Raw genomic sequence first — 21472 nt, forward strand, 5'->3', positions numbered from 1 at the left:
TAAGATATTTGTTTTGCTTCCCAAATTAATTTTCCGCTTTACTTTGTTTCAGGTGATTAAGTAACACAGCAGGCACCTGCTACTTTCAGACTAGCTAATTGGGGTTACCCTAAGTGACTAGCAGAATTAGTAGCCTTAGAAGGACATCAACCTGATCACAGATGTTGTGTTTTGCCACCTGCTCTGCTCTGCTTGACTCCTTCCACCTCACCAGCATCATCAGTACCTGACCAGCAGCTGACCAACACATCATGAGCTCCTGACAAAGTCGACCTGCACCTGACAAACCACACATGTTGTTTCTCATTGCGTCCAAAACGTTACCTATCGGAGGGAACATTTTGGCCGAAGGGGGGACTGTAGTGAACAACGATGTGGATTTGTGCATTTTATATTGAATGAATGTGGAGCTACCCTAAATTCCTTTCTCCTCCCCAGAGAAGATGGGGAGGGGTCAAAGTTGCTTTCTCTAAGTGCTAGCCCGACCATAAAACTGGCACCATTTTGATTCCGAAGCTGATAACGCGGGGCCTGACTGTTAAACTGACAAAGGGACACGAGCCAGCCATTGGCATCTCCCTGAACAGCCTATCAAAACTTACCCCACCACACACGTTTCCGTGGAAACTGACCTTATTCTTTGTTTTATTACCACATCAAAAGGATACTCCTTGTCTCACCTAAGTGTGACATGTTCCAGACACTGAACTTTGGATGACAAAGGACTGCATTCTCCAAAAGACTCAAAGCATCTAATTAAATTTAATTAAATCTTTAGTTACCTGAATACGTTTGCCTCTATTGAGTAGTTATGTTAACTGTTGTTGCTATCTGTTGTTGATATTAGTGCTGAAAAGAAGTTACTTGTGCAATGTTTTTATTTTCAGCAAGACACTCCTTCATCTAATGTAATCATGCTTGTTCATAATACTTTCTTACAAAATCCCTTTAGAAATGATGACAAAGAAATGTTTTACTATACTCTTAATCGCCAGCTTGAATTTAAGGATGAATCAACAATATTCCCCGGTTCCTAAGGAGAGACGATCTTTGATTTAATCCAAGCTTTCCTCATGTAACCTGAGCTCCCCCAAGTGGACGAAATAAGTATTACATGCCCTCGTCGGAAATGCGGTTAAATGTGTAAAAATACTGACCAATAATGTGACAATTGTTTCCTGTTACCAAATGCCTAGAACAGTACAACCGTTCAACCATTGAGGTTCGATTGTGGAAAATATTTGATTATAATACGTGCAAATAGATTTCTTTTCTTTAGACATTAAGTTTGGAAAGGCAGTCCCTGGGAAACCTGAGACGCCCCCTGGGGAACCACGCCCCAGACAACAAAAGAGCGACACGCGACCTGTCTCTAGACTCTAGTCTCTAGACTCTTCACTCTTAGTCTCTGCCCTCTGGATGCTTCGGCACGCGCGTGGCGTGCCTCGCCAGGCAACACGCCCAGACTCGGCCAGCGAAACAAACAGGCCTTTGTTCGCTGAAGCTACACACCTGAAGTGCCGCGACATCGATCTGCCTTCAGTTTGTTTTATTTTCTTTATTTCTTTTGTTTGTTAAAGTTATGAGTCCGTTAAGTTACACTGGACTAATTCAGGAACGACCAAGTTCCATTTTAAGCCTTTTTCGTCGAGCCAACTTCACCGAGGTCAGACCAAGCCACGTGGTCTCGCCAGCTACAACCAAGGAAACCTGCAAACAGCCGAATTGCCAGACGGAGGAGGCGTTTTCAATCAGACACGGAGAACCCCGGAGAATCCCTAGCAAAAAGCCAGGATCGGCAGCTAGCGTGGGACCCGTGCAACAGGCCAAAAGCAGGCTGTCGACAAGCAGTAAGACTTAACACACGTCCTGTGATCAGATGTCCATTTTAACTCCTAAATATAGCATTAGTTTACTTTCAGTAGCTCTTCTATGCCGTATGAGTCGAATGCTTCCCACAATCGAACCTCCAGGCTCATTGTTCAGCAAATGTTTATGTTCCCTGTATCCAACCATCTTTTTATCACCTTAGTTAGAGAATAAATTCACTGTAATATAATCAAGAGCTGTGTGTGTTGCCTATTTATAGTTCCTGCCAAGAGAATTGACCCTTTAGATATGAGACTGACTGACTGATTTAAGATAATTGAGCGATTATTAACTAACTGATCACTAGTAATAATTGTATAATTATTCAAAACTACCTAGAGGTCCGGAGACTCTAGGATTATAACAACTCCGGTGGTGCCCTTTACGAGGAAATTCTGATTTTATGAATAATAATTCATAATTGGGTATCAATTCTCAAATTTATTAAAATGCATAACTAATAAATTTAGGTCCACTACATTGTCGATTGCAGAGAAAAAGTCTTTTCCACTCTTTTCTTAATGTCTCTTTTGGGCTGTCTCTCTCCATCGGTCTGCCGTGTATACTTATGTGTGTTTGTTTCTTTTCTGAAAACGTACAGTTTTGAATGATTTTCAGCAAGAGATACAATAATCTGCATGTTCTTATTTCGTTCCTGTCTCTTGTTTTGTGTAAGCACATTTTCAGCCAGATGCTTATCTGTAGCTGGCAACATATACAGTTTAGGAATTACAACATCAAGGATGAGATGCTTAAAAACGTTGCTTGTTTAAAAAAGAGTGAGAGAGAGGAGCGGCAAGAATAAAGATAAAATGAAGGTGTGAATAGAAAGGAGCAAGCCAAAATTACCAGGGGATTGATAGTTTAAGCAGTCACTATGGTATTACTCTTCCATTCCAAGATTTTTCAAAGGACATACTGGGTTCTTTTAGCGGACTGCTTGCCATAAAACACATTGCACATTACATTAAACGGCTGCAGTGTCTCACCTATTCCACTGCATCTAGATGTTTGATGTTAGAAACCTTTTAATCAATAGCTTGGCTCACTTGTATTAAGAATGATTCCCAATTATTTTTGGAATTTATAACATTCCCAGTCTGTCTTTAACGAGAAAAAAGGCCACTCTAGCAAATAACTACATCCTCGAAAAAACAGGCAATTCGAAAGCCAGCTTCCACAAATAATGTGGACTCTGCTTGGAGCAACATTATGAATTAAATAATGTTTCCTGTAGAATTCTCATATTGCTACCTGAGCCATTTTTGCTCATTTACTGCTTCATTAGCCATTGGGAATGATGTGAAAAGCCTTGGGGATCAAGCCCAATCATTACAACCGTATGCCAACATGTCAAAACACTCTCACTGTAGAGATGCATGGTGTTCTGACCGACAGCAATGACTTTGAGTTCTTTTAAAAGCCTTCTCACTGCTGTCAGTACAAACAAAACACATAGAACTAATCATTGCATCAATTCCCACACTCTACTGGCTATGATTAATCCAATGAGGCAGCGGGTCAATAATCAATAGCTAACGAATGGCAGCAGAATTTGCAAATCAGGATTTGATTGGCTGAATAAGTCCAGGAGGCAGAGGATTTAGCCTTTTTTTAATGCTGTGGTGCTTGCACATTTTTTGTCTGGAATACAGGATGTTGACCTCCATGATGCTCCTCGATTAAATAATGAATACATGAAAATATGTTATGTGGCGTTAGCTACATAACAATTACAATTATATTATAAAAATACACGAGCCGTTGGCACTAACAGACTGAACTGGAGTTGGAGCCAAATGCTATAGAATAGCTTCATGGTTGTTTATCCCTCTGATAACATTATTTAGTTTCAGTGGTCATTTTTATCCAGGGAAGATCAAAGGATCATGCTTGCTATTTCTTTGCAACGTCAGATGTTAAGCGGAAGTTAAGTGCCTGTCTAAATGGCACCTCGATACGAGTTGTCTTTAAAAATTATTTTAGAACCGGGAAATAACAAAAACTTTGATATATGGCCTAAAAGATTCTTTTGGTCTCTCTTTTAGGGTCCCAGGTGTAACCATTGCTACAGATATAATCTGTGGTTTTCCTGGCGAGACGGATGAAGACTTCCAAGAAACAGTAGACTTGGTGAAACTCTACCGATTCCCAAGTCTCTTCATCAACCAGTTCTACCCCAGGCCCGGTACACCTGCCGCCAAGATGGAGCAAGTACCAGCACAAGTGGTATGTGTGGACAAGGAAACGGAGATTCCTTTACTACTAGTCATCTGACATACCAACATAAAGTTTATTATTATATCTGATTTGGCTAAATATGGCTGCTCATGTGTGAAAGAGATGTGGCCACATTGGTAGCGCAGTTTACTTTACCTTTAGACACAAGTTACAAAATCCAGTATCTCCAGCTTATTACTTTAGTACCTTTAGTGCAAGGCTGTAAATTATGCAAAGCAGAAAACATGACCTGACTAAGAGCATTGTTATCCAGACACAGTATATACATGCACACTTAGCTGGTGCACCAGACTGTCTTTCTTCTGCTTTCTTTCTGGTTGCTTTGGTAAGATGCTTCTTTCTTTTTTTTTTACATGTCTGTTGCAGAATAATGTGTCAAAGCCTTTTTCCTTCTTTTTAAATAGCCATTGCAAAGTGATTAATAAAACTGTACTGTGTGTGTGTGTGTGTGTGTGTGTGTGTGTGTGTGTGTGTGTGTGTGTAATGCAGGGGGGGGATCTACAATATTTAGTTTAAAAACATATTATTTAAAATATTTAAAAAGTGAACGATTAACCAAATTAAATCTTGAAATATAACAGGAGCTGTTTTTTATGAGCGGTAATACTTTGTTATTGTAGGTAAAACCATTTGTACTGACAATGTGTGTACGTGCTGTTTGTGTGTGCATATATTGTAAGTGAACACACTAATTTGCATGCAAGTGTATTAAGGAAACACAGGCAAGGCCTCCTGTCATCTGAAAATGTAAAAGCCTGTCCCAGTTCTGTCATGACTTGTGTATGAATTTTAATATTATATACTCTTGAAAAACGTGTAGATGTGCGTGTGTGTGTGTGCGTGTGTGTGTGTTTGGATTTCCTAGTCCCAGTTACAAAGTTGTTGGAGTGGAGAACACCTGGGAGGGACTGAGTTGGCAAGTGATTGTGATACGATAAGTCATGTCAAGTCAACATGTGTGAAAACGTAGGAGTCTTAAAGCTGCAATATATAAATATATATATGATATTAAATGAACACTTACTATGAGAATTGCCAAAAAAGAGGTGGAATTTTGCTAATAGGGTTGTTAACTCTTGTTCGAAAAATTTAAAGATTATTTCAAGGCAGAATTTTAAAGTATTCTTCCCTTGACTTCAACAAGTCAGAGGTATATTGGAGCCAAGATCGAAAGGCCATTAGCAGAGTAACTGCAACAAATTGTCTCATGGTGTTGCAGCTTCATTTGGACCTCTTATTGTTCTCTGTATAATCACTCAACTCCTGACAGATACTCTTTCTCTTTGTCTTTCTCTCTAAATCTGCTGCCAAATGAAAGAAATAGCGGCTAATGAAGCCATAATTGTTAGGAAAGATGTGCATAAACGAGAGAGTAAAATTGAACACATCATCATCAGCAGCCCTTGACCTTTTGCCACACAGGTTTCTCAGCTGCATCACTGTTGTGACAGAGCCACATTCATCTATAAAAATGTAAAAAGAAAATTAACAAATAAAAATAAATGCTTCTGAACATTTATACTCTCTATAGCCCCTGCAGTGTAACTTTACATGTGCTTAATGCTCATTATGTTCATTATGCTCATCTTTTACCATGGATTGATGCACAATTATACATACATATTTTGGTTAAATAAAGTTACACTCACTGGCCACTTTATTAGGTACACCTGTTCAGTTTCTTGTTAAAAAAAAGTAGCTAGTCAACCAATCACATGGCAGCAAGTCAATGCATTTAAACATGTTGACATGGTCAAGACAACTTGCTGAAGTTCAAACCGAGCGTCAGAATGGGGGAAGAAAGTTAAGTTTACAATTTAAGTGACTTTGAACGTGGCATGGTTGTTAAGTAAATATCCAGTGAGCGACAGTTGTGTGGACGAAAATGCCTTGTTGAGGTCAGAGGAGAATGGGCAGACCGGTTTGAGATGACAAAAAGGCAACAGTAACTCAAATAACCACTTACAACCAAGGTATGCAGAATACTATCTATAAACGCACAACATGTTGAACCTTAAAGCAGATGTGCTACAGCAGCAGAAGACCACACCGGGTGCAACTCCTGTCAGCTAAGAATAGGAAAGTGAGGCTACAATTTGCACAGGCTCACCAAAATTGGACAATAGAAGATTGGAAAAATGTTGCCTGATCTGATGAGACCCAATTTCAGCTGCTACATTCATGTTAGGGTCAGAATTTGGCGTAAACCACATGAAAGCATAGATCCATCCTGCCTTCTATTAAGGGTTTAGGCTGGGATGTGGTGGAACGGGAGATACGCATCATGTATGTGCAGCCAGCAAATCTGCAGCATCATCTATCATGTCACTTTGACATGTCTTTGAGGACTGTTTCCAATACCTTATTGAAAGTATGCCACGAAGAATTAAAGCAGTTATGAAGGAAAAAGGGGTCTAACCCGGTACTAGCAAGGTGTACCTAACTAAATGGCCAGTGAGTGTATGTTCTTGTTTAATTATTTCACTGCTTATTCATCACTCAGCTTGGTACTTTTTCATTGGCCAATCCACTCAAAGTAGGCCCATACATAGTTGCTTATTTACATTATTACTTACATCCACATGTTGCATTATTGTATCAAGTTATCTAAATATGAGCATCCTGTTCCCAAAGAAGGAAGCAAAAAACATCTCGCATTGAGTCTTGGGCCTGAAATGTTCTTCTTTGACGTTTTTCCCTTTAGTTTGACCTCCTACATTATGCTATATGCTATACTATGTGTCAGATCTCTTCTTGCATTGCACCCTCTCACTCTTTACCATCAAAGTGTTGACACATCTCTTTCAAGTAGAACATCTTCATAAGTCATTCTCTTTTTCCCTCCTCCCCCAACTCTCTCTATTCTCTGAGGAGAAGCTGAGTGTGTCTTCGAGGGATCAATCCCCAGACAACCACATCACTGCTTCTGTTCTTCTCATCTTCTCCCCCCTCTCCTCTTTTTCTCCTCCATCTGTGTCCGGCCTTTATTGTTAGCAGTTGGATGTCAGCGTGTACCTATACGATTTCATTCCACAGGCAACTGTTTATTTAATGAATATGAGCATCCTACTAAATCACAGATTAAGCATTATGAATTGTCTGAAATGCACAGCAAAGGGGTGGCTCGCTTCACTTGGGCAATTGTTTTAGAATATGATAAAAATTAGAATAAGATCTGTGTTTACACTGTCACCCTGCATTTGGTATTTTCACTGGTCTCCTTAATGTTTAAATTTGAGTTATCTGTGCCCGATAGAAAATAGTGAAAGTTGAGAGAGAGAGTCAGAATAATACGTTAAGGTCCCTGTAAGCAGTACACCTGCTTCGGTGGTTAAAGCTGCACACTACATTACATCATCAGTCAACATGCACCTGTTCTTACACACACATATACACACGCATACAGACAGACACACACTCAGCAAGTGGTGGCAGCTAGGCGATGTCTAGGCCATGTAGGGTCAGTCATTAATAAAGTGCACCAGATGGTTTGTCTGGAACACAACTGTGTTGAATAGCCACGGGAGGGATGGATGGAGAACTAGATGCAGGAGGAAGCAGAGACAGAGGGAGAGAAGGTAAGGAAGGATTTAGGTTGGGAAGGAAGGCTAAAAGGGAAAGGGAGATGGATGAAGGTAACAAAGTGAGACAGAAAGGAAAGGCTACAGGGACATGTCCATTGTGAGACCTAAAGAGGCCCCACCCCCCTTAGAAATGTAATTAGCCACTTTGAGTGCTCACTTACTAGATGTGGCAGCTGATGAGCAAGTCAACATTTGGCTGTGAAGCTGGTCCGCTGTCTGCTGTTTACATTAATGTAGCACATTCTGCCTTTTAAAAGCAAGTGCAGATATTCACCTTTTATTTTTTATCAGTATGGGACACAGGTTTGACTTTGTTTGTTTTCAGTGATTTAGTTTTCTTCAATTTACTTTATCTTGCGGGACAGATGATGTAAGGTGGTTTGGGACTTTAAAGCAGATAGGTGAAAGTGTGTAGTGTAGGGTCATTGCACGATTGGAACACGTCCAGAGGTGGCATCTAGTGATGCAATCACTAGGAAGTGGTTAGGCATATATCCACAGGATCTAGAGTCTTTACAGCAGTGGACTCTCTGTATAATGAGCTCTGTATAATGAGATGGTAAAGTGAACTGTCAAAACACAATAACACAAGGACCATGTGTACACCCCAAATGTGGCATTTGGGGTGTACACTTGTGTTATTTGACCACCTACAGGGGTTGGACAATGAAACTGAGACGCCTCTCATTTTAGTGTGGGAGGTTTCATGGCTAAATTGGACCAGCCTGGTGGCCAATCTCCATTAATTGCACATTGAACCAATAAGAGCAGACTGTGAAGGTCCAATTAGCAGGGTAAGAGCACAGTTTTGCTCAAAATATTGCACACAACATTATGGGTGACATACCAGAGTTCAAAAGAGGACAAATTGTTGGTGCACGTCTTGCTGGCGCATCTGTGACCAAGACAGCAAGTCTTTGTGATGTATCAAGAGCCACGGTATCCAGGGTAATGTCAGCATACCACCAAGAAGGACGAACCACATCCAACAGGATTAACTGTGGACGCAAGAGGAAGCTGTCTGAAAGGGATGTTTGGGTGCTAACCCGGATTGTATCCAAAAAACATAAAACCACGGCTGCCCAAATCACGGCAGAATTAAATGTGCACCTCAACTCTCCTGTTTCCACCAAAACTGTCCGTCGGGAGCTCCACAGGGTCAATATACACGGCCGGGCTGCTATAGCCAAACCTTTGGTCACTCTCGTGCCAATGCCAAACGTCGGTTTCAATGGTGCAAGGAGCGCAAATCTTGGGATGTGGACAATGTGAAACATGTATTGTTCTCTGAAGAGTCCGCCTTCACTGTTTTCCCCACATCCGGGAGAGTTACGGTGTGGAGAAGCCCCAAAGAAGCGTACCACCCAGACTGTTGCATGCCCAGAGTGAAGCATGGGGGTGGATCAGTGATGGTTTGGGCTGCCATATCATGGCATTCCCTTGGCCCCATACTTGTGCTAGATGGGCGCGTCATTGCCAAGGACTACCGAACCATTCTGGAGGACCATGTGCATCCAATGGTTCAAACATTGTATCCTGAAGGAGGTGCCGTGTATCAGGATGACAATGCACCAATACACACAGCAAGACTGGTGAAAGATTGGTTTGATGAACATGAAAGTGAAGTTGAACATCTCCCATGGCCTGCACAGTCACCAGATCTAAATATTATTGAGCCACTTTGGGGTGTTTTGGAGGAGCGAGTCAGGAAACATTTTCCTCCACCAGCATCACGTCGTGACCTGGCCACTATCCTGCAAGAAGAATGGCTTAAAATCCCTCTGACCACTGTGCAGGACTTGTATATGTCATTCCCAAGACGAATTGACGCTGTATTGGCCGCAAAAGGAGGCCCTACACCATACTAATAAATGATTGTGGTCTAAAACCAGGTGTTTCAGTTTCATTGTCCAATCCCTGTATAATTGGCTGGTGAAGTAGCAACAAAACACTCTTCCTAAAGTGTGTAAAAATGAAACATGAAAACCTGCTAGTATATTAGTATTAATTAGGGCTGTCTCCGACTAAGGATTTACATAGTTGAATCAGAATCCTTCCTAAAGTCGACTGATAGTCGAATCGTGTGGTTTTTTTCCTCTCCCTCCCTCTCTCTCTCTCGCCTGCCATTCACCAGTCTTGTGCCTAATTTTGCTTGCATGCATGGCATGCTGCCAACAACAACATGCACGTCATGGTTCCTCGTAGGTCTATTTCAAGTAGCTGGATGTTTAAAAATGATAAAATATTCTTTGTGTGGTCATCAACGGTGATCAATTGTCCAAAAGTCACTAACATTACACACACGCTACGCCTACACATGCGCACTGATGACCCAGGGTTAGGGTTACAATTTTGGATTTATTCACGCACTTTAAAAACATTTGTTGAAATGTTTATTTCAGAATCCGTTTTATTGCCAGGTATGTGTACACATACGAGGAATTTGACTCAGGATTGTACATTGCTCACGATGTGCTTACTTATACAATAATACCATAACACAATAATAAAATAATAATTAAATAAAATCAGATACAAACTGCAGAATAGACAACACTAATATACACACTATGAACAAAACAATATAGACATATTGACAAATAGTTCAGTGATCAGAGTGCAAAGGATGCAAGAGTAAACTATTCTCATTATGTACATGTTGAAGGTGGATATGATATACAGGTACATATACACATACATGTACACAGTGTGATGGAGCATAGTGCAAAGGATGCTGGAAAAAATAAATAAGACCTATGATCTTATGACCTGAGGTAGGTGTATTGGTATACATTATATACAGTATGACATAGTATGAACATAGTATGAACAGCACTGAAATAGTGAATAGTGGATAAATAAATAATAAGTGGTAACCAGTAAACAGGTGGCTGATTAGCGACAGAGTTACTGGGTTATTGCACAGGAATTGTTCCTGACACTGTGAGTCAGAAATCGGCTGTTCATCAGAGTGATGGCTTGTGGGAAGAAACTGCTTCTGTGTCTGTTGGTTTTGGTGTACAGTGCTCTGTAGCGCCTACCAGAGGGGAGGAGCTGGAACAGGTTGTGTCCGGGTTGAGATGGATCTGCAGTGATGTTTCCTGCCCGTTTCCTGACTCTGGAAATGTATAAGTCCTGAATGGAGGGCACCTTTTTGGTGGCAGATCCAAACCAGACAGTGATGGTTGCATCACTGTCTGTCCATGGTGCAGAGGACAGACTGGATGATGGCTGTGTAGAACTGGATCAGCAGCTGCTTAGGCAGGTTGAGCTTCCTGAGCTGACGCAGGAAGTACATCCTCTGCTGGGCCTTCTTGATGATGGTGTCAGTGTTGGGCTCCCACTTCAGGTCCTGGGATATAGTGGAACCCAGAAACCTGAAGAATTCCACAGCAGACACAGGGCTGTTGAGTATGGTGATGGGGGGCAGAGTGGGGGGGCTCCTCCTGAAGTCCACGGTCATCTCCACAGTTTTGAGCGTGTTAAGCTCCAGGTTGTTCTGACCGCACCAGAGAGCCAGCTGATCAACCTCCCGTCTGTAGGCCGACTTGTCACCGTCCCGGATGAGGCCGATGACCGTTGTGCCGTCAGCGAACTTTAGGAGTTTGACAGATGGGTCCCCTGAGGTGCAGTCGTTGGTGTAGAGGGAGAAGAGCAGTGGGGGGAGCACACACCCATGGGGGGCGCCAGTGCTGATAGTCCGGGTGCTGGATGTGACGTTCCCTAGCCTCACCTTTATTTACAGCATTAAAGGGGCTATATGTAAGTTTGTGATTTTAATAAATAAAATTTTCGTTGCCTCATTGTCAAAAACTCACTTAGAAATGAAGCACACGCCTGTTTTCTCCGTGTCTTGCATCAGCCACTATTCTGCTTTTAATGTGAGGTCTCCGGGTTGGTTTCAGCCCTGTGCGGCACTCCTGAGCCTCTCTCTGACTACAGCGACAACACGGCAGCTCACAACATGCAGTCCACTAACACCATAAAACAACTGGCTCACAGCAAAACACAGGAAATGTTATGGCAGACTAGGTGAACGGACTCGAGCGGACTCGGGACAGGTTTAAATCCAGAAATTTAAAGTTTATTGAAAAACGGGGTGTGAGAGAGGGCAGAGGGCAGACCAGGGAATGGAGACCAGCGAGTGGATTTCCAGGCGGGCAGTGAGCTGAGCGAGGCAGGGGCAGGATTTCCAGGCAGGCAGGGAGCTCGGTGAGGCAGTGGCAGAATCTCCAGGCAGGCAGTGATCCTGAGAACAGAGAGACAAGGTAAGTTGAACTCACAAGAAACAAACAGAATATACAACTCGAGAATTGTAGGCCGCATCGCAAATACCACTGAGGTAAGCTGACGATCTGGCGATGAGTGAGGTGAAGAACCGGGTTGATATACTACAGAGTCTTGATTAGTGGAATGTGGATCAGGTGTCCAGGTGGAGAGCCAGGCCCAGAGTGAGAAGCCACGCCCAGACAACACAGAGACAGACAGACTAACAGGAGACACAGGGAGGGAAGAGAACATAAACACAATGGGTCGGGGAGGAGAACTGCAGACTCATAACAGGAAAAGGTTTATGTGCTGAAGCCCATCAGACCAAACAGGTTCAGATGATGTCGAGTAAGAACAAAGTGAGCATTAGTAAAGCTGGAGAAACACGGAGAAAGTCACGTTAGCTCACCGGCTAACACTGAGCAGTTGTTAATGTTATCCGGTGCAAAGTTATATTGCTTTCCACATTACTTCACCAACTAACGAGACCCATATTACTATCCTGTGTACCACAGATATTATGTCAAAGTGTCAAAACCTGCAAGAAATGATGTAACGGTAAAAAGCAAGCATTTGTTTACTATCCTATAGTGATGCAGCCAGGAGCAGCCAGCTAACGCTACATTAGCTTGGACCTGCCGCTGTTTGCTTCATAACGTTCAGTTTAGATTTATTGCCTTTTAGCGATACTCAGGTACACAGCTTCTCCACCTCTCAGTCGCTGTAACTAACATGACCTACGTAATATACAGTGGGTACGGAAAGTATTCAGACCCCTTTAAATTTTTCACTCACATTGCAGCCATTTTCCAAAAATCAAAAAAGTTCATTTTATTTCTCAGTAATGTACACTCAGCACCCCATCTTGACAGAAAAAAACAGAAATGTAGAAATTTTTGCAAATTTATTAAAAAAGAAAAACTGAAATATCACATGGTCATAAGTATTCAGACCCTTTGCTCAGTATTTAGTAGAAGCACCCTTTTGATCTAATACAGCCATGAGTCGTTTTGGGAAAGATGCAACACGTTTTTCACATCTGGATTTGGGTATCCTCTGCCATTCCTCCTTGCAGATCCTCTCCAGTTCTGTCAGGTTGGATGGTAAACATTGGTGGACAGCCATTTTCAGGTCTCTCCAGAGATGCTCAATTGGGTTTAAGTCAGGGCTCTGGCTGGGCCATTCAAGAACAGCCACGGAGTTGTTGTGAAGCCACTCCTTCGTTATTTTAGCGGTGTGCTTAGTGTCATTGTCTTGTTGGAAGGTAAACCTTCGGCCCAGTCTGAGGTCCAGAGCACTCTGGAAAAGGTTTTCGTCCAGGATATCCCTGTACTTGGCCGCATTCATCTTTCCCTCGATTGCAACCAGTCGTCCTGTCCCTGCAGCTGAAAAACACCCCCACAGCATGATGCTGCCACCACCATGCTTCACTGTTGAGACTGTATTGGACAGGTGATGAGCAGTGCCTGGTTTTCTCCACACATACCACTTAGAATTAAGGCCAAAAAGTTCTATCTTGGTGTCATCAGACCAGAGGATCTTATTTATCACCATCTTGGAGTCCTTCAGGTGTTTTTTAGCAAACTCCATGCGGGCTTTCATGTGTCTTGCACTGAGGAGAGGCTTCCGTCGGGCCACTCTGCCATAAAGCCCCGACTGGTGGATTGCTGCTGTGATGGTTGACTTACTACAACTTTCTCCCATCTCCCGACTGCATCTCTGGAGCTCAGCCACAGTGACCTTTGGGTTCTTCTTTACCTCTCTCACCAAGGCTCTTCTCCCCCGATAGCTCAGTTTGGCCGGACGGCCAGCTCTAGGAAGGGTTCTGGTTGTCCCAAACGTCTTCCATTTGAGGATTATGGAGGCCACTGTGCTCTTAGGAACCTTAAGTGCAGCAGAAATTTTTTTCTAACCTTGGCCAGATCTGTGCCTTGCCACAATTCTGTCTCTGAGCTCTTCAGGCAGTTCCTTTGACCTCATGATTCTCATTTGCTCTGACATGCACTGTGAGCTGTAAGGTCTTATATAGACAGGTGTGTGGCTTTCCTAATCAAGTCCAATCAGTATAATCAAACACAGCTGGACTCAAATGAAGGTGTAGAACCATCTCAAGGATGATCAGAAGAAATAGACAGCACCTGAGTTAAATATGAGTGTCACGGCAAAGGGTCTGAATACTTATGACCATGTGATATTTCAGTTTTTCTTTTTTAATAAATTTGCAAAAATTTCTACATTTCTGTTTTTTTCTGTCAAGATGGGGTGCTGAGTGTACATTACTGAGAAATAAAATGAACTTTTTTGATTTTTGGAAAATGGCTGCAATGTGAGTGAAAAATTTAAAGGGGTCTGAATACTTTCCGTACCCACTGTACAACCCAGAGGAAGAACCATCCACTGACACTGCAGTAAATGTACTTACTGCTGTCTTATTATTATAAAATGACACAATCTCGTTATAATGTTCAGCTCAGGTCACCACCCGTTTCGTTATCGTCCAATATATTTAGGTGTGCTGACATTGCTGAGCCTCCGGTGAAAGATACACAGATAGTAAAGATAGTTACTGAAAGCAGCAGGTGAGCTAACGATGTAGCACGTCGGCTAAATGCAGTAAATGTATCGTGATCATGTAACGAGCATGGATTAGTTCAACCTGCAGCTGATAAAACTATTACTGTAACGTTGCAGTAGGGGTTTACCTGAGTTTCCAGCATGTTGTGTGAAGCAGTCTCCCTTCCTGTCTGTAGCCGCTGTCCCTCTGCCTTTTTTCCGGGAGGATTGTGCTGATATGCGGCTCGCTGCGCTGAATGAAGTAACGTTATGGAGCCGGTGTTCTTACGATATATATGCTGCCTTGTCGAAAAATGCTACCGTAGCACAAATCGATAGCACAGTCTATGGTACCTTATGTGTTCCCTTTTCCAATCCCATAAAGTTATAACTCTCACAGTATTATGACATCATCTGTTTTTTTTCATCAACATCATTATAGGGGTAGCATATTTTGATAGACTAATATCCCCTATCAAATAATGCTCCCACTACAGCATCATTTTATATTGCACCACTACTCAGTCCGTGGGTACTAGGAGATGGGGAGCACGCTGAAATACTATATTATGTCATCTTAATTTCAGATATCAGGGGTAGCTTTTCTGATAATACTGTGCTGATTCTAATAATGATTTTTTGTTTTGATATTGCTGACGATCAGCCACTGTCTCAACGGCATGCCCAACAGCAAGGTTGCACAGATTTATTTGGCGTGGAAACAGACTACGCTTGTGGGTCATGCGCTGAACTGCTAAGTAGCACATCTCGATAGGTAGCATAAATCGACAGAACACCAGTGTTGCTCTGCCTCTGAGACGGGAACGTTGAAGTAACAGAGCCTGAACATTTCTGTGTGAAAAGCCACAGCCTGCATGCTGGTGTTTCTGCGTTTATTGCAGAATTTCTGTAAGAAAGCAGTTGTGTTTCGGATTATGCTCGCTCATGAGTTCAAGCGAGCATGCGTACGAGCACACGCCTGGCTCTTAAAACTGCTAGTGGCCGCTGGAAACTCATATACATAATACCCCTTTAAACGTTGAAATGTGTATTGTAATAGGCTGTGTATTAACTTATTGGGAGAAAACTGGTAGTTCTATGTAAAATCAGACATTGAGCACCCCCATATCGCCAAAATGGCATGATCCTTGTTTGGCTGCGAAGCTTTGACTGTGAGATTGACAGTTGAATTAGGCTCCGCCCATCAAAGCATCGAATCTTCAACTATTTGGGGTCAGCACTAGTACTAATATTTCATCATATACATATAATAGGAAATACTGACATTTTTGATGGTAATACATTAAGAAACATGGTTTGCTCTGCAGTTTGTATTCCAACCATGACAGAAACATATATTTGCATTGAAAAACACTGATCTGTCTCAGTAAGTCAGTGAGTGAAGCAGAGAAAGCTGGATTGAGCTGGAGAGAGTCTAGCTGTGATGTGGTTCAGGTGTTTTGGAGTATCTGGAGGTCTGACTTATTACCTATTGTAATAGATGATATATTAGAGAATGCAGTATGGAGGGGAGAGCAGAGGCAGATGGAAAGAATAGGAGACCACAGGGATGGAGGGATGGAGGAAGCATGTTGAGAATAAAGGGATGTGAATGCTATTAGCTTGGATCTCCATAATCATCCCCAGGTGACTGGAACTTAGCCTTGATAAATGGACTTGCTGAGTGGTGGGGTGTGTGTATGTGTGTGTTGGGATGTCTATTGGTATGCAAGGAAGAGTTGAGAATGAGCAGCTGCTGGAGGGAAAGAGAAAAAAAAGTGAGATAGAATAAGATTAGTGTGGTCTAGTGGGACAGTGTTTTTAATTTCCCCAGATTGTAATTGGTTAAGAACTCCATTACCCACAAGGCACCAGTGTGGCAGCTGTCAAAGTGAAACAGCTGGCTAGCCTATATAGCGCCATCTCCTAGCTTAACTATCATTTATCTATGCGTGGACACATGCACACACACAAACAAACGCATGCATTTCACACACACACACACGCTTTCCTCCTTCATCTGGTTCAAATACAGACAATTACACTCACATATCAGGGGAGATGATAACACCTGACTAAAGGCAGTATAACCAGTATTAAGGTTGAGTTAATGGTTAAGTTGCTGTCTGGGGCTACGTAGGCCTGAACTTGATTAATGAGGACCTAGTCTACTAATAGTGGAAGGGATAACACATTGTGTTTTAATGATCATGTTTTCATTTGCCACATTTAAAGGGATTGTTTTTTGTTTTTTTTACCTGAAAAGGTCATCGATGTGCTGTTCAATCTAGAGTTTTAACTAGCTGGAAGGAATGAATGTACAAATAACATCTCTACTAGGTCAGAGTATAAAAAAGTAACACAGAAGTGCAGATTTTAGAAAAGAGGAACTTTACTGATCTCTGAGCGGGGATTTTGTGGATTCTGCGGAAGGGGTAACACAGTAGTAGGAAACAAGCATGATTATTAACTATGATTAATTTAAAAATAGAAATCCAAAAGAAAGACACACATTTAAAGCAGAATGGAATTTTACTTGTACACTCAATAATACCATTTGAACACTTTTCCACAATTTTCATTTTAATAGTCATAGCGATGGCATGAAAATAAAAATGGATGAAGAAAAATCTTATATTTCCTTTAAATAATATCACTTTGCTCTGTCAGTTACTGTCTCAAAAGACAAAAGAGGTTTTTGAAGACAATTTTACCAAGGGCACGTGACTTAAACAAAGTTGCATAGTGCACAGTTATTGAGATTTACAATTATTGTAGCCACTGTATATAACTATTTTACTGGGCTGAATATGTGTCTTAACTACATGGCAAAGTAACTTTAAGTTTGTAGTCTCCATCCATACATCCTTCATCTTCAACCACTTATCTGTCGTGGGGGAAGTTTACTGTATAGTTTCTTGTAATGCAAAATGAAGACCAGCTTTAGCGCAATGCATATATGGTGAGTGTGATCATAGCTCACATGCACGCGATCATATTCCTGTTTCCATTTAGCATATTACATTGCTTGAGCTTGAGGGAAGCAAAATAAATGTTTCTCCCTATGTGTTAACAGTTCACAGGATGTTGCTTGTGTACACCTTAAGCCACACTGAAGGCCTTAATCTTCAGGTTCGAATTATTACCCAGATCTGTTTGTTTTTTTATTGACTGTTCACATAATTTTTTTAAATGTGATCGGACTCCAGTGTGAACTGGCCACGGCCTGAAAGAGACCTGCATGCACAAAAGAATAATACAGTATCACACGCAGCATGCTGTCGTTCTAAAGTAATCATAGATAGAGTTTAGCTCACACTTGTTGACCCTACTGATATTCACAGGGACACATTTATCCTAATTGGTGACAAATGTTCACAATTTTGTGTCTTTCTCATTGCATTCATTACAGTTTCTGGCACTGTGCAGTACATAAAAAACCTACAGCTATCTCTTTCTACTGTTTTCAACCAGACTATGCACGTGATGCAGAACTGTGGCGACGGTCGCTCTAGAGTGACATCAGAGTTGCATGAATTCCACCCTGACTGTCCAGACTGAGGTTGCATTTCAAAAAAACGCCCTCGATCTGATTTAAACCACATATGAAAGCAGCCCTTATTCGAACTGGAAAAGATCAGATTCCTTGTGACTTGGGATGTTCCAGCTGTTATAAAAACTAATCTGCTCACATGTGAGCAAAAAAATCACAAATGACTCAGTGCCACATACATGGATACTGGAATGCTTGGAAATGTACAAGATCAACAGGACACTAATAACCTTCATCAAGAACTCAATGGGGCTTTGGAAAACAAGTCTGGAAGCCAACTCAAAGCCAATTTCACAAGTCACCATCAAGTGCGGCATATACCAAGGTGATGCACTATCCCCGCTGGTGTTCTGCATAGGCCTGAACCCCCTCAGCCAGATCATCACAAAGACTGGCTACAGATACCGGTTCTGAAGTGGAACAACCATCAGTCACCTCCTCTACATGGATGACATCAAGCTGTATGCCAGAAATGAGCGACACATCGACTCACTGATCCACACTACCAGGATACCAGGCCACATGGTATCAAAAAGAGGGAAAATGATCAGAACCGAGGGGGTTGAACTACCAGAAGGCCACATTGCAAATGTTCAGGACAGCTACAAATACCTTGGGGTGCTACAGGCTAACGGAAACCATGAGGAGACAGCAAGGAAGTCGGCCACAGCCAAATACCTACAGAGAATAAGGCAGGTCCTGAAAAGTCAGCTGAATGGGAAGAACAAGATTCGAGCCATCAACACATACGCCCTGCCAGTCATCAGTATACCCTGCTGGTATAATAAACTGGCAAAAGGAGGAGATAGAGGCCACTGACATCAAGACGAGAAAGCTCCTCACAATGCATGGAGGATTTCACCCCAAATCCAGCACTCTGAGACTGTACACCAAGCGTAGCGAGGGAGGCCGAGGGCTAGTGAGTGTCAAGACCACTGTCCAGGATGAAACGACAAAGATCCAAGAGTAAATCAGGAAGATGGCCCCCAAAGATGAAGGGCTTAGTGAATCCCTCAGGCAGAGAGACGTGGAGAGACAAGCCGCTGCACGGCATGTACCACAGACAAATAGAAGAAGTGGCTGATATCAAGAAATCCTACCAGTGGCTGGACTAAAGGACAGCATAGAAGCACTAATCATGGACAAGAACAAGCACTCAGGCACTAAGTACAAGATCAATAGAGGCTAGGGTCTACCACACCAGGCAGGACCTCAGGTGCAGACAAGGATGCCCCTGAGACAGTACCGCACATAACAGCAGGGTGTAAGATGTAGGCAGGAAGTGCGTACATGGAACGCCATAACCAGGTAGCTGTCATAGTGTACAGGAACATCTGCCATGAGTATGGGCTGGAAGTCCCAAGGTCAAAATGGAAGACACCTCCTAAGGTAGTTGAGAATGACCGAGCTAAGATCCTGTGGGACTTCTAGATCCAGACTGACAAACTGGTGATGGCTAACCAACCAGACATCATGTTGATCGACAAACAGCAGAAGAAGGCTGCAGTGATAGATGTGGCAATCCCAAGCGACAGCCACATCAAGAAGGAACACGGGAAGCTTGAGAAATACCAAGGGCTGAAATAGGAGCTAGAAAAGATGTGGAAAGTAATAGCAACCGTGGTGCCAGTGGTAATCAGCGCACTGGGGGCTGTGACCCCCAAACTGAGAGAGTGGCTACAGCAGATTCCAGGTAAAACATCAGAGGTCTCTGTCCAGAAGAATGCAGTCCAAGGAACAGCTAAGATAATGCGCAGAACCCTCAAACTCCCAGGCTTCTGGTAGAGGACCCGAGCTTAAGGATGATGACACATACCACCCCGCAAGGGGTGAGAGGGGGATTTTTTATATGTTTATATTTTTGCCCAGGTATTGTCATTAACTATCATAGCTTAGTCCGGGTAATTTTACTCAAGAATATCATATCTTGTGTCAGAGATTCAAGGCATTGTGCCGCTATTCTTACTTTTTGTTAAAAAGGTTTATGTGAAAGAGCTGTGTTTTTATGAAGTTTGCAAGTTTTTGCGAGCTTTTGGCAGCAGAGTGTTTGCTCCTCTCTACACTGCTCCTGCATGTATTTGGAGTCTGTGTATGTATATGTATACATCCATGTAATGTCACTTCCTGTTAGACGCAGAATCCGTCTCTGACTGCAACAACAGATGGATGTAATGGTAACAACCATCGTTCATCATCGCCACGGTGACAGGTTCACAGAAAAACACACACAAATGCACACAGTGGCTTTGCATTGCTGGGTTGTCACTAACACAACCTTGATGGCATGATAGATTAACTTTTCTGGTTGCTCGACCACAAACACACACGTACAGCACACTAATAAAGCTCATAGAATTAAAGATACAATGGAATAGGAAAGGTAACACTAACTGAGAAGGCATGGCCACCTGAATCACTGATATTTAGATATTTAAAAAAAAAAATATATATATATAGAGAGAGAGAGAGAGAGATTATGGATAGACCGATTATTTTTTGTCTTGTCAGAGAAGTATTGGAAAGTAAGTGCATCACGTGATTATTTGTATTGTATAAACTACTATAATTCAGTTTGACAAATCCTACCTTGAAGACAAGTGTAGTGCAGAGTTGGATAAAGTCTGCCTGTCTTTTCATTGATGGTTGTTTACATCAGTTATTCTCAAGTGTCAGAGTGTATATGGTAGAGCACCTCTACCTCATCGTGCTTCACAATAGCAAGGTTTACACATCTCTGCCTCCCCAGTGCAGGCTTCTGCTAGTGGCTACAGATTAGTTTCACAGGTTCAACTTGGGGTTTAGTTTTTGCTCAGGGGCACCCCAGCAGCAGCTGTTGTGGAATAATAACATTTCTCATTCACTTCCCCTCAGCCAACTTTTTCCACACTAGTTGAGGGATTTAAACCGACGATATCACTATCAAAAATGTCCAGCCCCTAAGTTACTTGAGAAGAAGTCTACAGGGTCACAAGTAATGAGATGATGTTTCCCCTTCATTAAGTTCTCTGATAAGTTCTCTTTGTCACACCATTTTGCAACTATTCTTTAATCTGTTGCTTTTCTCTTTCAGTTGACTCCTTTACTTCTGTTTTCATGTTGGCCATAGAATTACCTTGTAATTGGCATGTTATTGCACCTTTGGTTGTACGGCGTGCATTTGGTTGAGCATTTGTTGGTGTGTGTTTTTTGTATATGTGTGTATGTGTACAGTGCGTGCACAATTATTAGGTAAATTGTATTACTCAGTATTCATTTTATAGTTGAACAAACACAAAACTTTCAGTCAATCCAAAATATAATTGAACCTCAACCTGAATGGAAAAGTGAGTTTTGTCTTGCTCAGGAGAAGTGTGCAGAATTATTAGGCAACTATGGAGTCTATCAGTTTCTTGATCTGTTCACT

General features: G+C 42.1%; 1 protein-coding gene across 2 annotated transcripts in view; it reads left to right on the forward strand.

Annotated features, from left to right (window-relative positions):
* cdkal1 (CDK5 regulatory subunit associated protein 1-like 1) overlaps positions 1-21472 on the forward strand; it is a 287599-nt gene that overhangs the window by 194048 nt on the left and 72079 nt on the right. For both annotated transcript variants that reach the window (XM_038711895.1, XM_038711896.1), the window contains one exon: positions 3918-4098. In XM_038711895.1, coding sequence (XP_038567823.1) covers positions 3918-4098 — 181 coding nt within the window. The remainder of the gene's footprint in view (positions 1-3917; positions 4099-21472) is intronic.

The sequence above is a fragment of the Micropterus salmoides genome, unplaced genomic scaffold (genome assembly GCF_014851395.1).
Source record: "Micropterus salmoides isolate LMB-PRFRI ecotype aquatic unplaced genomic scaffold, ASM1485139v1 Ms_hic_scaffold_11, whole genome shotgun sequence".
Lineage (NCBI taxonomy): Eukaryota > Metazoa > Chordata > Actinopteri > Centrarchiformes > Centrarchidae > Micropterus > Micropterus salmoides.